The sequence below is a fragment of the Phocoena phocoena genome, chromosome 1 (genome assembly GCF_963924675.1).
Source record: "Phocoena phocoena chromosome 1, mPhoPho1.1, whole genome shotgun sequence".
Taxonomy (NCBI): domain Eukaryota; kingdom Metazoa; phylum Chordata; class Mammalia; order Artiodactyla; family Phocoenidae; genus Phocoena; species Phocoena phocoena.
Genome location: NC_089219.1, coordinates 124,862,252 through 124,877,980, shown reverse-complemented (window position 1 = coordinate 124,877,980; position 15,729 = coordinate 124,862,252). Strand labels below are relative to the sequence as shown.

The 15,729-nt window shown below is 41.8% G+C and overlaps 1 protein-coding gene across 1 annotated transcript in view; it reads left to right on the top strand.

Annotated features, from left to right (window-relative positions):
* The window catches only part of ADCY10 (adenylate cyclase 10), a 95,281-nt gene extending 80,144 nt beyond the window's left edge, over nt 1–15,137 (top strand). Inside the window, exons 28-32 of the mRNA XM_065873683.1 lie at nt 191–306; nt 1,118–1,235; nt 3,140–3,335; nt 14,230–14,418; nt 14,976–15,137. Coding sequence (XP_065729755.1) covers nt 191–306; nt 1,118–1,235; nt 3,140–3,335; nt 14,230–14,418; nt 14,976–15,137 — 781 coding nt within the window. The remainder of the gene's footprint in view (nt 1–190; nt 307–1,117; nt 1,236–3,139; nt 3,336–14,229; nt 14,419–14,975) is intronic.
* The last annotated feature ends 592 nt before the right edge of the window (nt 15,138–15,729 follow it).

The following is a 15,729-nucleotide window of genomic DNA, read 5'->3' as shown; positions in this document are numbered from 1 at the left end:
CCACCCTGATAGAGAGGTCCAGGAAAGAACAGTTTGAACAGAGAGCCAACTTGAGATTTAGGAGTGGGTTTGAAGTCTGTCGAAGAATCGTAGTTGGTCCTGAATGGCTGGGCAGGACTGAGACTAGGACTGAACTTCCTTCTCTCCGCACACACTATTTTTTAATCCTACCACCTTTTCTTATCCATAGATACAAGCAACTGATCCAGGTGCTGGGGTGGCTGTGGGATCTTTCTGTAGCAGAAGAGCATATCTTCAGCAAGGCATTTTTCTACTTTGTCTGCCTGGACATCATGCTTTATTCTGGTGAGCATGGCCTTGGAATTTATAAGAAACTGGGGGAATAACACTTGCGTTGGTGTGGTGTGGCAGGTGACAGGGCTAGGGCTTTGAGACCACTGGGTTTCTGGCTAGAAGGTGCGAGGATTGCAAGGGACCAACAAGCAAGAGAATTTAGAATTTAAGCTGCCAGTTAAGGCGTCAAATCATTTGTCACACAAGTGATAGTGACTGACCTACTAGGGCATTTAATTTTTAGCAGGATAGACTTAGAGACTTCCTGCTTGAAAATGAAGGGTAGGGCTGCTAACAGTGAGGTGAGGGTTCCAGGCACTGGCAGCTGTTGGTGATTTGGAAAACAAGATCTTTCCTGATAGCCTCCATGTTACACCAGGTAGGCAGGCCTCAGTGTACATATTAAACCAGAGGGGCCAAACTGGGCATTCTTTTTCCCAGCCATGTTTTCAACGAGGGATGTGGACATTGCCGCCAGCAAGGGAAGTGTGAACGCGAAGACTGAGAATTCCCAGGCTGCACTGAGGCTGATTCCTTGGGCTCAAGCAGGGAGGGTTGGTTTAAACCCCACTCCTGCCTAGTTGATATTATGGACTTGTATCTTATGCACATAAACTTCCACAAAAGCAGGGGCTCAGCAAACACAGGGCAGTACAGTCACTTGGTGGTTGTAATCTGTGGGACCCTTTGGATTCATAAAGTAATCAGAGACCGAGGCCTGTCCTCACAGTGGGAAATTCTCCTGGGAGCTATTAGGCCAAAAAGATGACACCCCTCCACCCCCAATCTACCAGCCAAGCTCTCCTGTTTCTCTCTTTTTTAGGCTTTGTTTATAGGTCATTTGAAGAATGTTTGGAATTCATACACCAAAACGAAGACAACAGAATACTGAAGTTCCAAAGTGGAATCCTCCTGGGACTTTACTCATGTCTAGCTATCTGGTAACAATGTGTTGCATACCACTAAATTCCCAAATTTGAAAATGTTGAATCCTGGAAGAGTTCTATGAGATTTGAAAAAAGGAAAGAAAAGAAAGAGAAAGCACTTTTAATTTATACCCAAGACAGATTGAAAGTGACAGAGCAGATTTATACTGAAAAACACCTTGGGGATCACCTAGTTCATCCCACTCAACTGAGGCCAGTAAAGCGATGCCACTTCAATTGTACTCAATGCAACAAGCATTTATTGCGTACATAGCGTGCAGTATTCATACAGAGATAAATAAGAAAAGCGTACTTGCTTCTGAGAAGTGTTGGGGGTTTGAGGGAGACTAATAAATAGCACTACTTACCCCCTCCCCACCCCCAAGGTGAAATCATAATCATTGTTAATAGAGCCGATGTTGGAGGATATGGCTTGTATCTGCAGGCAAGTGAGCTTCCTAATATTGAACCCCAGGATTAGACTTACCCATCAGCAGCAGGCAGTTCTAGAAAACTCCACCCCCTCCCCACCCCACTGAGGCAGGAAGTACCATGCTCCCCGTGGGTCTCACTGGCTCTCAAGATGAAAGAGAGCTACACCTGCCTAATTTCTGTCCCAAATTCACCAGCCTGCTAAGTCACCCCTTGTCATTGGAGGAGTGAGTGAGGCAGGGAAAGAAATGTGGAGCTTTGCGCCAGTGGAGCTCCCTCACGTGGAAGGAAACCAGGAGGGTGGAAGAAGCAGACTTCCTGTATCCCCATTAACCCACGGAGCCTGAGGCTTTAATCTCTTTAACCCATTACATTTTTTAAACTCAATAAGCCTGTAGCTATGGCTTTAGCTTCAAGGAAGTAGATGGACAGTAAGGCTCCAGAACATTAAATAAATTACTTCCACAGCCATCCCCAAGACTGAAAGTCATTCCCTACTCCACTTCCCATCTCAAATTATATATGCAGTCATGTTGTCCAGTATCTAAAGATTTTGTGATGAGATTTAAATGATAATACGAAGACATTCCTATGTAAAGTGCCACAAACTAGAGCAGTTTCAAATCTGAATAGAAATCTCTTCTTATTGTAAAACTCGTTGGGAGAAATGAAAATCCAAAAACTCAATTACCCTGGCCAGCTAAAGTCTAAAGAAGTGAAAGTTCAAAGTCAAATTAATTTGCCCTTGTGAGTTAAAGTTCAAGGAATCTAAAGTCCAAAAATCACCCTAATTTCTTATTCTACTCTACCTCACCTGAAGCGTTCTTGCAACAGCTGTAGCTTAGGCCAATACTGCTCCCACTTTATGGGCATGGGAATCATCTGGAGAGTTCGTTAACTCAGATTTCTGGCCCCATCCCCAGAGCCTGTCTGATTCGGTAGGTCTGGGTTGGACCAGAGAGCTTGCATTTCTAAGGAGCACTCAGATGGTATCGATGATGCCTGTCTGTGGCCCACACCTTGAATAGTGTCAGCCCAGGCTATCTCTCTTTGAAATCAGAGCAATTTCTTCAAGCTCCAGGATTTATAGTTCCAAGTGCCTGATCTGTTTCATTTTTTTCCTGGCCACACCGAACAGCCTGGGGGATCTTAGTTCCCTGGCTAGGGATTGAACCCCGGGCCCCTGGTAGTAAAAGTGAGGAGTCCTAACCACTGGACTTCCAGGAAATTCCCTCACTTTAAAGAGTCCAAAGAATTAAATGGTAGCTAATATTGCCCAAGTATTCCCCCCAATTATATTCATTTGAAATCATCAAACAATTCTATTCTGTCCTTGCTCCATATCACATAATTTTCCCTGAATAGGCCAGTGGCAGGCTTCCAGAGACCAACGTACTAGGAGCTACACCTCTAGAGAGACCCATTTCAGGAAACCAGCCCATTCCAAGGGTGACGGGGATTTTTCTTATTCTTCTGTGGTGATACAGGTATGCCAGACTTCAGGAGTGGGACAACTTTCACATATTTTCCAACAGAGCCAAAAGTCTAGTGTCAAGAAGAACCCCAGCAGCTCTTTACTACATAGGCCTCAGTAGGTACATGGAAGGGCAAGTTCTCTACCTTCAAAAGCAAATTGAAGAACAATCAGAGAATGCTCAGGACAGTGGAGTTGACCTACTCAAGGTAAGGCCTCTTCTCTGGTTTCCCCGGTAAGTCATGCCTTAAATGGATTTTTCTCTACCTCCTGTGATAATTATTTTCTCTGATTACAGAAGTTACACGTGTTTTATAGTTTAAGTTTTTGAAGGCCACTCCCTCCCCATAATTAGAATATAAATTGCCCACAACCTTACTACTCAGAGATAATCACTTTATACATATTAAGATATCACTTTCCAGTTTTTCTTCCATGTGTGTGCATGCATTTCCATTTTTTAAACTTGCTACTAAATAAGATATATTTATGAATAATTCCCTGCCGTTAAATTGTTTTCTGCACCACTAGTTAAAAGGAAGCCTAGTATTTTATCTTATAGATATACTATTAGATGATATTGCCAAACTATTCTTAGATAGAATATTTCTGTAGTACTTTATTGCTGTTGCTGTGATAAACATCTTGGTAGATAAATCTTTGCACACAGCAATTTAAAACATTCAGCTGATACGTAGTAAGGACCTGGTACTATGTGTTGGGGTACAAGAGTGAGCAAATTAAACCTGGTGCCTGCCTCCCAGAGTCTACAGCCTAAGAGAATGAAGGGCTGAACCTCCAGGGTCGTCTTAACAAGTGTTTGCCTTGTTCTCTTAGAAACTGAATGCAGGTGAATTCCTTTTCTACTGCTAGGTCTCCAAGTACACAACCTTAACAGCTTAAATGACAGCACTTCTTTTCTCATCTCCGGGCTTAGCAGTCAAAAGTCTGGATGAGCTTGGCTGGGTTCTCTGCTGAGGGTCTTACAAGGCTAAAATCAAGGTGTTGGCCGAGGTATTTTCTCATCTGGGGAAGAACCTGCTTGCAGGTTCCTTCAGGTTGTTGGCAGAATCTAGATGCTGACAATTTTAAGGCACATCCCTATTTCAGAGATGTTAAAATGTTTCAAAACAAGGCATCTTGAGACCAGTGAAGAATAGCAGCTCATTTAATCTTCGGAGGCGTTGTTATGGGCTGGGTCTTCTTCACTGCTGCTGGATAGAAAAGTCTTGAATTTGCCCAGGTGGGAGCCCACTCCCTACCACTCTCATAGCACACTCAACCTCAGCATCTCTTCCTGCAATTTGTTCACACCAGCTGACTAAATCGCCGCCTCCAAAAACACACAAGTTCACTGTCATCACTGCTTGGAGGTATGTACTCTTTGACATAGAACATGTATTTATATTTCTAATTCATAAAACATTCTTCTGGTTCTCACACAGTATATGGAAATTGGTGATATAAAACATTTTGTTTTATGTAATTATTATGTATTACATATGACTTATGTAATTATTATGTGTATTATGTAATTTATTTCACGTAATTTGATGGGGCAAATGTCTTTCCTTAAGAAAATTACTTGTGGGGGATTTAAAACATGCTTAATTTCATGTTTTAAAAAAATCGATTTTTACCATCTTAAATATGATTTAATTTATTCCAACATTCTCTTTTTCCTTTCAAATACCAGGCACATTACGTATGACATATGGGTTGACTGTCATTATCACTTTTAAATATTCAGTGCTAATAAAGGGGTACCACAGTTTTGGCCAACCTGATACATGGAAATCCAGGTAGATAAATTAGCAGCTGGTTAAAAGAAAGCGCGTCTTTATTTAATGAGTAGTAAAGTATAAAACTCACCTATCCCAAAGACAGTACAGGTTAAAAACACAATAGGTGCTATTGGGATTACAACAAAGATGTGTAAACTGTTGTCTTTGTACTCAAGGAGTTTGTGCTTTGAGTTCCAGAAGGGGATGGGGCTGGGAAGCCCAGGAATGAGAGGGAGTGGTAGAGGTGGGGAGTAGAAAGAACACAAGAACACAAGAGAACACAAAATCAAACTTAGTATCTCCCACAGTACACAGAGCAATGCCTTTTACACATGTTACTGAACCAAACTTGGGCTCGTTCTCCCACATGCAGCAAAGCTAATCTACTGACACCAGGTGTGGTGAAGGGAAGTGCAGCATTTACTGTAAGGTGCCAGACAAGGAGTCTGGGGCAGCTAATGCTCAAAAAACCCAAACTCCCCAAGAGGTTTCAGGGAAGCATTTTTAAAGGCAAGGTGAGAGAGAAGATTCACAGGGTATGTGATCAGCTTGTACACATTTCTCTGACTGATTGATGTTGAGGTAACAGGGCAGTGTCACAGGGGTTAACGTCATCAATCCTCAGGCTCCAGTAGGTCTGGGGGCTGTATCTCATGGTCATTAAGTAGTTAGCTTCTAACATCTATAAAACAACTCAGGAAATGTGCAACACGTAGTGTTATCTAGTTACTTCATGGAGGAACTAAAGATTCTGTGACTGCCATATGGCCGATGTACTGTTTAAATTGTTACTAGTGCTCCTGGCCCAACTGCCATTTTTGTCACTACATGGTCGTATCCTTTCAATCATTCATTCTTGAGCCAGGCTTCTATGACTCAGGGGGCGCCTGGGAGACTACAGCTTTTCTACAAACAGGAGGAAGGCAGAGGACGTGGTGGGAGCGGTCTGTCCCGAGAAGGCCCCATAGGGTCCTGCTTGGTTACACACAGCAGATGTTTAATTTCGTGAATAAATAATTGATAGAATAAACATGTAACAGGTTAGTCAGGAAAACTCAATGTTTCAATCCATTTCTATGAAATTGAAGTAAATGCAATAAAAGAAGAAGACATTGTATTGTTGACCATCAAGTTAGCAAAGACATGAGAGAAGACACATTCATACTCTGAAGGACTCTCATAAACTTTCTAGAGAGCATTCTGGCAAAATGCATGAATATCTTTAAAATATGCACATCATTTAATTGTCCTCCTAGGAACTAACCTAAGGAAATAATCAGATGGCAAACAAAAATTTATCTATAAAGATGTTGATCTCAGGTTTATAGTATTTAAAAAACTAGGGGAAAATAAAAAGCATATGCCTTTCAAAAATATTGGTTAAGTCAGAAATGGTGTATTTAAACATTGGGATTTATTTTTCTTTTCTTTTAAAGATATTTTATTTACTTTTGGCTGCATTTACATTAGTTGCAACATGCGGGATCTTTTCGTTGCGGTGCATGGGCTCTTCGTTGCGGCACACGGGCTTCTCTCTAGTTGTGGCATGAGGGTTTTTCTCTCTCTAGTTGTGGCGCTCAGGCTCCAGAACACGTGGGCTCTGTAGTTTGTGGCACGCAGGCTCTCTAGTTGAGGCATGTGAGCTCAGTAGTTGTGGCGCATGGGCTTATTTGCCCCACAGCATGTGGGATCTTAGTTCCCTGACCAGGGATCAAACCTGCATCTCCTGCATTGTAAGGTGGATTATTTCCCACTGGACCACCAGGGAAGTCCCTGGGATACTTTCACATTAAAAAAAAATCTGAATTTCTTACTCTTGTTTTAAAAATTGGCGTATCTGATGACTCTAGGCCCCAATCCTAAAGGGCAGCTACTGGCTGGAATTGATGAGGGGTGACATTTAGGGCATACCCTCTTCAGTATGACATAATCCCCTCTGCTTCTTATCTTGCTACATTCAGCCTCTTATTTATGTTTCTTGCCCAGCTCTGTCAGCATTTGAATTTGTGAGATCTGATGTAAAAGAATCATGTCGTTTAAAAGAGCCCTTTAAGATAGAACATCTGCATGTCACTTCAGCTTCATCTCCAGACTTTCTTTAACTCCCTTTACCCAAATCTACTCTTCAAACTTTCAGAACCATTTTGAATTCTTGCAACAACCATCCACCCTTGTCTAGCGCCTTTATATATATAAATCCGCTTTCTTTCAACATTGTTTGTCTGGCCATGTCTTCTTCCTTCAGATCTCACATCCCTTCCACATCTTCCAGGACAAATTAAGAAGTTCCTGCTTTGTGTTCTCCCTGAGGATCCTCATTCCCATGTTGCCTGCACTGCATTTTAACTGCTTATTTGAATACTCCCTTAGCTGGTGCTCAAGGGATGGTGTCTTGCTCAGGATAAATCGCCCAGCAAAGAAAAATCCAAGATACCAGCCAGATTTTTACCACAGTTGTCTATGCCGTGTGGCTGGCAGGGTCCTGGTGTTCCAGCAAGTGTCAGGACTGAGCCTCTGAGGTGGGAGAGCCGAGTTCAGGACATTGGACCACCAGAGACCTCCTGGACCCACGTAATATCAATCGGCGAGAGCTCTCCCAGTGATCTCCGTCTCAACACTAAGACCCAGCTCCACTCAATGACCATCAAGCTCCAGTGCTGGACACCCCATGCCAAAAAACTAGGAAGACAGGAACACAGCCCCACCCATTAGCAAAGAGGCTGCCTAAAATCATACTAAGTTCACTGACACCCCAAAATACACCACCAGACATGGTCCTGCCCACCAGAAAGACAAGATCCAGCTTCATCCACCAGAACACAGCACCAGTCCCCTCCACCAGGAAGCCTACACAACCCACTGAACCAAATTTACCCATTGGGGGCAGACACCAAAAGCAACAGGAACTACGAACCTGCAGCCTGTGAAAAGGAGACCCCAAACACAGGAAAGTAAGCAAAATGAGAAGATAGAGAAATACACAGCAGATGAAGGAGCAAGGTAAAAACCCAACAGACCAAACAAATGAAGAGAAAATAGGCAGCCTACCTGAAAAAGAATTCAGAGTAATGATAATAAAGATGATCCAAAATCTTGGAAATAGAATGGAGAAAATACAAGAAATGTTTAACAAGGACCTAGAAGAACTAAAGAGCAAACAAACGATGATGAACAACACAATAAATGAAATTTAAAATTCTCCAGAAGGAATCAATAGCAGAATAACTGAGGCAGAAGAATGGATAAGTGACGTGGAAGATAAAATAGTGGAAATAACAAACACAAGCAGAGTAAAGAGAAAAGAATGAAAAGAATTGAGGACAGTCTCAGAGACCCCTGGTACAACATTAAACACACCAACATTTGAATTATAGGGGTCCCAGAAGAAGAAGAGAAAAAGAAAGGGACTGAGAAAATCTTTGAAGAGATTATAGTTGAAAACTTCCCCATCGCATTTTAACTGCTTATTTGAATACTCCCTTAGCCAGTGCTCAAGGGACGGTGTCTTGGTCAGAATAAATCACCTAATACGGGAAAGGAAACAGTCAATCAAGTCCAGGAAGCACAGAGAGTCCCAAACAGGATAAATCCAAGGGAAACAAGCCAAGACACATATTAATCAAACCATCAAAATTTAAATACAAAGAAAAAATATTAAAAGCAGGAAGGGAAAAGCAACAAATAACATACAAGGGAATCCCCATAAGTTTAACAGCTGATCTTTCAGCAGAAACTCTGTAAGCCAGAAGGGAGTGGCAGGGCATATTTAAAGTGTGAAAGGGAAAACCCTACAACCAAGATTACTCTACCCAGCAAGGATCTCATTCAGATTCAATGGAGAAATTAAAACCTTTACAGACAAGCAAAAGCTAAGAGAATTCAGCACCACCAAACCAGCTTTACAGCAAATGCTAAAGGAACTTCTCTAGGCAGGAAACACAGAAGAAGGAAAAGATCTACAATAACAAAACAATTAAGAAAATGGTAATAGGAACATACATATGGATAATTACCTTAAATGTAAATGGATTAAATGCTCCAACTAAAAGACATACACTGGCTGAATGGACACAAAAACAAGACCCGTATATATGCTGTCTACATCAGACCGACTTCAGACCTAGGGACACATACAGACTGAAAGTGAGGGGATGGAAAAAGATATTCCATGCTAATGGAAATCAAAAGAAAGCTGGGGTAGCAATTCTCATATCAGACAAAATAGACTTTAAAATAAAGACTATTACAAGGGACAAAGAAGGACACTACATAATGATCAAGGGATCATAATTCTCAATGGTGAAAAATTGAAACCATTTCCACTAAGATAAGGAACAAGACAAGGTTGCCCACTCTCACCACTATTATTCAACATAGTTTTGGACGTTTTGGCCACAGCAATTAGAGAAGAAAAATAAATAAAAGGAAGCCAAATCGGAAAAGAAGAAGTAAAACTGTCACTGTTTGCACATGACATGATACTATACATAGAGGATCCTAAAGATGCTACCAGAAAACTACTAGAGCTAATCAATGAATTTGGTAAAGTAGCAGGATACAAAATTAATGCACAGAAATCTCTTTCATTCCTATACACTAATGACAAAATATCTGAAAGAGAAATTAATGAAACACTCCCATTTACCATTGCAACAAAAAGAATAAAATACCTAGGAATAAACCTACCTAAGGAGACAAAATACCTGTATGCAGAAACCTATAAGACACTGATGAAAGAAATTAAAGGTGATACAGATGGAAAGATATACCATGTTCTTGGACTGGAAGAATCAACATTGTGAAAATGACTATACTACCCAAAGCACTCTACAGATTCAATGCAACTCCTATCAAACTACCAATGGCAGTTTTCACAGAACTAGAACAAAAAATTTCACAATTTGTATGGAAACACCAAAGACCCCAAATTGCCAAAGTAATCTTGAGAAAGAAAAACAGAGCTGGAGGAATCAGGCTCCCTGACTTCAGACTATATTGCAAAGCTACAGTAATCAAGACAGTATGGTACTGGCACAGAAACAGAAATACAGATCAGGATAGAAAGCACAGAGATAAACCCACGCACATATGGTCACCTTATCTTTGACAAAGGAGGCAAGAATATACAATGGAGAAACGACAGCCTCTTCAATAAGCGGTGCTGGGAAAACTGGACAGCTACATTTAAAGAATGAAATTAGAACACTTCCTAATACCATACACAAAAATAAATTCAAAATGGATTAAAGACCTAAATGTAAGACCAGACACTATCAAACTCTTAGAGGAAAACACAGGCAGAACACTCTATGACATAAATCACAGCAAGATCCTTTTTGACCCATCTCCTAGAGAAATGGAAATAAAAACAAAAATAAACAAATGGGGCCTAATGAAACTTCAAAGCTTTTGCACAGCAAAGGAAACCATAAACAAGACAAAAAGACAACCCTCAGAACAGGAGAAAATATTTGCAAACAAAGCAACTGATAAAGGATTAATCTCCAAAATATACAAGCAGCTCATGCAGCTCAATATCAAAAAAACAAACAACCCAATCCAAAAATGGGCAGAAGACTTAAATAGACATTTCTTCCAAGAAGGTATACAGATTATCAACAAACACATGAAAGGATGCTCAACATCACTAATCATTAGAGAAACGCAAATCAAAACTACAGTGAGGTATCACCTCACACTGGTCAGAATGGCCATCATCAAAAAATCTAGAAACAATAAATGCTGGAGAGGGTGTGGAGAAAAGGGAACCCTGTTGCACTGTTGGTGGGAATGTGAATTGGTTCAGCCACTATGGAGAACAGTATGGAGGTTTCTTAAAAAACTAAAAATAGAACTAACGACCAGCAATCCCACTACTGGGCATATACCCTGAGAAAACCATAATTCAAAAAGAGACATGTACGACAATGTTCATTGCAGCTCTCTTTACAATAGCCAGGACATGGAAGCAACCTAAGTGTCCATCGACAGATGAACGGATAAAGATGTGGCACATATACACGATGGAATATTACTCAGCCATAAAAAGAAACGAAAGTGAGTTATTTGTAATGAGGTGGATCGACCTAGAGTCTGTCATACAGAGTGGAGTAAGTCAGAAAGAGAAAAACAAATACCATACGCTAACACATATATATGGAATCGAAAAAAGAAAATGATTCTGATGAACCTAAGGGCAGGACTGGAATAAAGACACAGACGTAGAGAATGGACTTGAGGACATGGGGAGGGGGAAGGGTCCTCTGGGATGAAGTGAGAGAGTGGCATGGACATATATACACTACCAAATGTAAAATAGATAGCTAGTGGGAAGCAGCTGCATAGCACAGGGAGATCAGCTCGGTGCTTTGTGACCACCTAGAGGGGTGGGATACGGAGGGTGGGAGGGAGACCCAAGAGGGAGGGTATATGGGGATATATGTATACATATAGCTGATTCACTTTGTTATACAGCAGCAACTAACACAACAATGTAAAACAATTATACCTCAATAAAGATGTTAAAAAAAGAAAAGAAAAAAAAAAGAATCATGTCATTGGAAAATATTCATAACGTGGTGCTAAATGAGAAAAAAATGTTACTGTATTGGTGATTAATTTTGAAACTATGCACCTCAGATTGGGACTAGAACCCACGTGCCAGGACTCAAACCCCGCCAAAACCCATAGTCTTACAACTGAGATCACACACTTGGTTTCAGGGATTACTGAAGCTCAGGTTTTTGATGTCTAATCGCAGAAAGAATTCAGTGAGAGACAAAGTAATAGGTAAGAAGTGGATTTATTTAGAGAGAAACACACTCCACAGACAGAGTGTGGACCATTTCAGAAGGTGAGAAAGGCCTCGGAAGAAACACACTACACAGAGTGTGGGCCATTTCAGAAGGTGAGAAAGGCACCAGGGTATGGGGGTTGTCAGTTTTTATAGGGCTGGCTAATTTCATAGGCTAATGAGTGGGAGGAGTATTCCAGCTATTTCAGGGAAGGGGTGGGGATTTCCAGGAATTGGGCCACTGCCCACTTTTTGATCCTTATGGATCCTTGGAACTGTTATGGTACATGTGGGTGTGTCATTTAGCTTGCTGAATTACAGTGAGTGTATACTGAGTCTCAAGGTCTAGTGAAAGTCGACTTGTCCACCACCTTGGACCCATTTGGTTTTAATCCGTTTATGTCCTGTCCTCGGTCTATGTTATTCTTTCAAAGATTGTTCCCTGCCCCCTTCCCTCCTGTTTCAGTATGATCCCAGTTGTGGTGGGTATGAGTGTGTGTTTGTGTGTGTGTGTGTGTGTGTGTGTGTGTGTGTGTGTGTGTGTAAGTGATAGGCAGTGTCGACTGAAGAAAAAAACACAACGTAAAAGTTGCAAGTTAAATTTTCTTCAGGGGTCTTACTGAGGACTATAGCTGTAGCCTGGAGGATGGCCTCTCAGATAGCTGTTGAGTAACTGCTCTGAAGAAGTAAGGAAGGAGACAGCATATATAGGAGTTTTTTCCTGGGAAGAACATCAGAAGATTACTGCTAGTCACAAAGAACACATATCTCAAGTTAATGACTTTAGCACTTTTCTATGTATGGAAGATGCAAGGATCTGGGTTCACTGAAACTATTCCTTAGATATGCATCTTAACTATCTATGGCCAGTATCCAAAACACAAAATGCTTCCTGTTTTTCTCAGGCCCCACCATCGGTGGGTGGCTGCAGTGGCTAATGGCTTGATTCTTGTAGAACTGCGATGGTGGGCAACATTCCCTGTCCACAGCAAAGAAATAACAAAACGGGAGAGTATGTATCCAAATGTGGAAATATTTCTTTTTAGGTGTTATGGTTACGAGTGATTTTTTTTTCTATCCTCATTTATCCCCTAAATTCTGAGTTGTTTTTTCATTTTTCCCTTTTTTCCCCCCTCTCCAATGTCTACTTTTTTTTTTCAATTGAGGTATAATTCTCTAAATTTTGAAAATTAACTTGTATTGCTTTGGTAATCAAAAGAAAATATTGTGGTTTTGTTGTTGTTGTTACTGAACTGAACTTGGGTCTGCTTGCCCACCACACAGCAAAGCCAATTTACTGACACCAGGTAGTGGTGACGGAAAGTACAGCATTTATTGTCAGGCCCAGCAAGGAGAATGGGTGGCTCATGTTCAAAAGACCCAAACTCCCCAAAGATTTTCAGGGAAGGGTTTTTATTTTTATTTTTTTTAATATTTATTTATTTATTTGGTTGCATCAGGTCTTAGTTGCGGCACGTGGGGTCTTCGTTGTGCGTGCAGGTTCTAGAGTGCGCAGGCTCATTAGTTGCAGCGCGCAGGCTCTCTAGTTGTGGTGCACAGGCTCTAGAGTGCACAGGCTTAGTTGCCCTGCAGCACGTGGGATCTTAGTTCCCTGACCAGGGATCAAACCCATGTCCCCCGCACTGGAAGGTGGATTCTTAACCACTGGACCACCAGGGAAGTCCCTCAGGGAAGGGTTTTTAAAGGCAACATTTTGGGGTGAGAGCTGCAGGGTACATGACTTTATTCTGATTGGCTGGTGGTGATGTAATAGGGCGGTGTTTCAGGAATCGTAATCATCAGCTTTCTGGTTCCAACCAGTCCGGGTCTGTATCTTGTAGTCAGCATGTAGTCACAATCCTCTACCTGGGTGGGGGTCTTAGTTCCTGCAGAAGAACTCAAAGATATGTATCAGTTTGTGATGTATTATCCCTTGGGGAGGAGCTAGGACTCTGTTTTATCACTGAACTATTGTTTCTTGACTGTTTTTCTGCATCCCCTCACTTCCCTAATTAGTAACTGCTTGAGTCTACCCTTTGGAACTCAGGGAAGGCCTAGAAGACCAAAGCCCTTTTCTACAAACAGGAAACAGGGGACACAGAAGGGCTTTTGTATGTGGGAGAGCCCTGCAGGGTCCTGCTTAGTTTCAGTCACCCCCTTTCTTTGATACTCCTCAATCCTGGGGGGAACAGGGAGGCAGGACAAGAAAGAGAATAAAGTTTTAGATAGAGAGGTTAATCATAAACTCAGCAGGGGAACTGAATTTCAGGGGGACCTAGTTTCATTTTTAAAAAGTGGTTGCCAAAGAGGGTTATTGCGCCCACCCATATCACATTCTTGGTCTGGGTAGGCCACTGGGGCTACTCCACCTGACATTCATCACCTGATCTCCACTACTTTCTATGTATGTCTCTGTAATATGCTTTTTTGCTTGATTGCTTGAAATGATCCCAAACCATCTGAGAAGGAAAAATCTTTCCAGTCAAGGACCCGTTTCTGATTCTGAATGTTGCTTTTTTTCTTTAGAACTTGGAGAATCTGGTGGCTCAAAATACCACTGGGCCTGTCTTCTACCCGAGGCTCTACCACCTGATGGCCTATGTCTGTATACTAATGGGAGATGGCCAGAACTGCAGCCTCTTCCTGAACACAGCCTTACAGCTCTGTGAAACACAAGGGAATGTGCTGGAGAAATGCTGGCTGAACATGAGCAAAGTATGTAGCATCAGCTAGCAAGCTGGGGAAGGGGATGCTCACAGGGGATGCGAAGGAGCCCCAGAAGCCCACTGCCCCGCTGGGTTTCACCCGGTGTGAAAGGCCATCAGAGGCTTACTGAAAGGGGTGACACGTCCATAGGTCAGGTATTTGCACCTCCTCCTCCCCTTTGAGTTCTCATGGGATCTTCCCCTCCTGCAAATCCCCTTTAGCAAGATCTCCACCTTCTCGTAGGTCTTACCACATTCCACTTTGTGTTCCATGTCTTGCCTCCCTTCAAGAATGTGAACTCTTAGAATGCAAAAACCACTGGGTCCCTAGCATAGTGCCTTATACTCGGTATTTGTTGAATAAGTGAATGGATGTACGCTTCTACATGTTTATTTAAAGAGTCATGTGTTAGTATCCTAGTTTGGGGGGCAAAATTCATTGTTTGCCTGTGGGTTCGCCTGGTTTTAAAAGCTCAGGGACATTTGACCATTTTGGGATTACCCCACTCTTGACCACACAAGCTGAGGAGCACTGATGAATTCTGTGTTCTCTTTGTCTCCCCTTAGGAATGGTGGTACTCAAGCTCTGAGTTAACAGAAGACCAGTGGCTTCAGACACTCTTGAGTCTCCCACCATGGGAGAAAGTTGTATCAGGCAAGGTAAACATGCAGGATATTCAAAAAAACAAATTCCTGATGAGAGTTAATATCCTGGACAATCCTTTCTAACATTTCATGAAGAGAACAAAGATTTTAGTAAGACTCTTTCTCTTGTGATTATCCATTATTAACCTTTCTTTATAGGCAGCACCATCCAGGTTCCTGCATATTCCCTTCTGTTCCAGACACAGAACCAGACCTGTGGGTTTCTCCTCTGTCTGGAGGGTTAGAAAGGGTCGGTACTGTCATGCTTTCCTCTCTCCCAGCTTTAACCAAATTCCCTTTGCCTTTCATGTTGTTTTAGCTTGATCTGTTTATTTTCAGCCCATGCAAAATTGTATCAGATCAAAAAATTTTAATATCAAAATGGTACATGTTGCAACAGATACACTTCTAGTTCATCTATTAAACTGAAAATGGTTATTTTTAAATGTCCAGTTGTATAATCTTTTGTATATAGCCCAGGATTACAAATAGCAAATTCTCCTCACGGTCTGTAAGGGCAAGATTTGATAAGACACCTCTTTGTTGTGCGTGACTGCAGCCTCCAAAGCCCCTCTAACCACATGGATCAAATATCTGTGGAAATACTTTTTTTTTTTTGGCTGTGCGGCTTGTGGGATCTCAGTTCCCCGGCCAGGGATTGAACCCAGGCCACCGC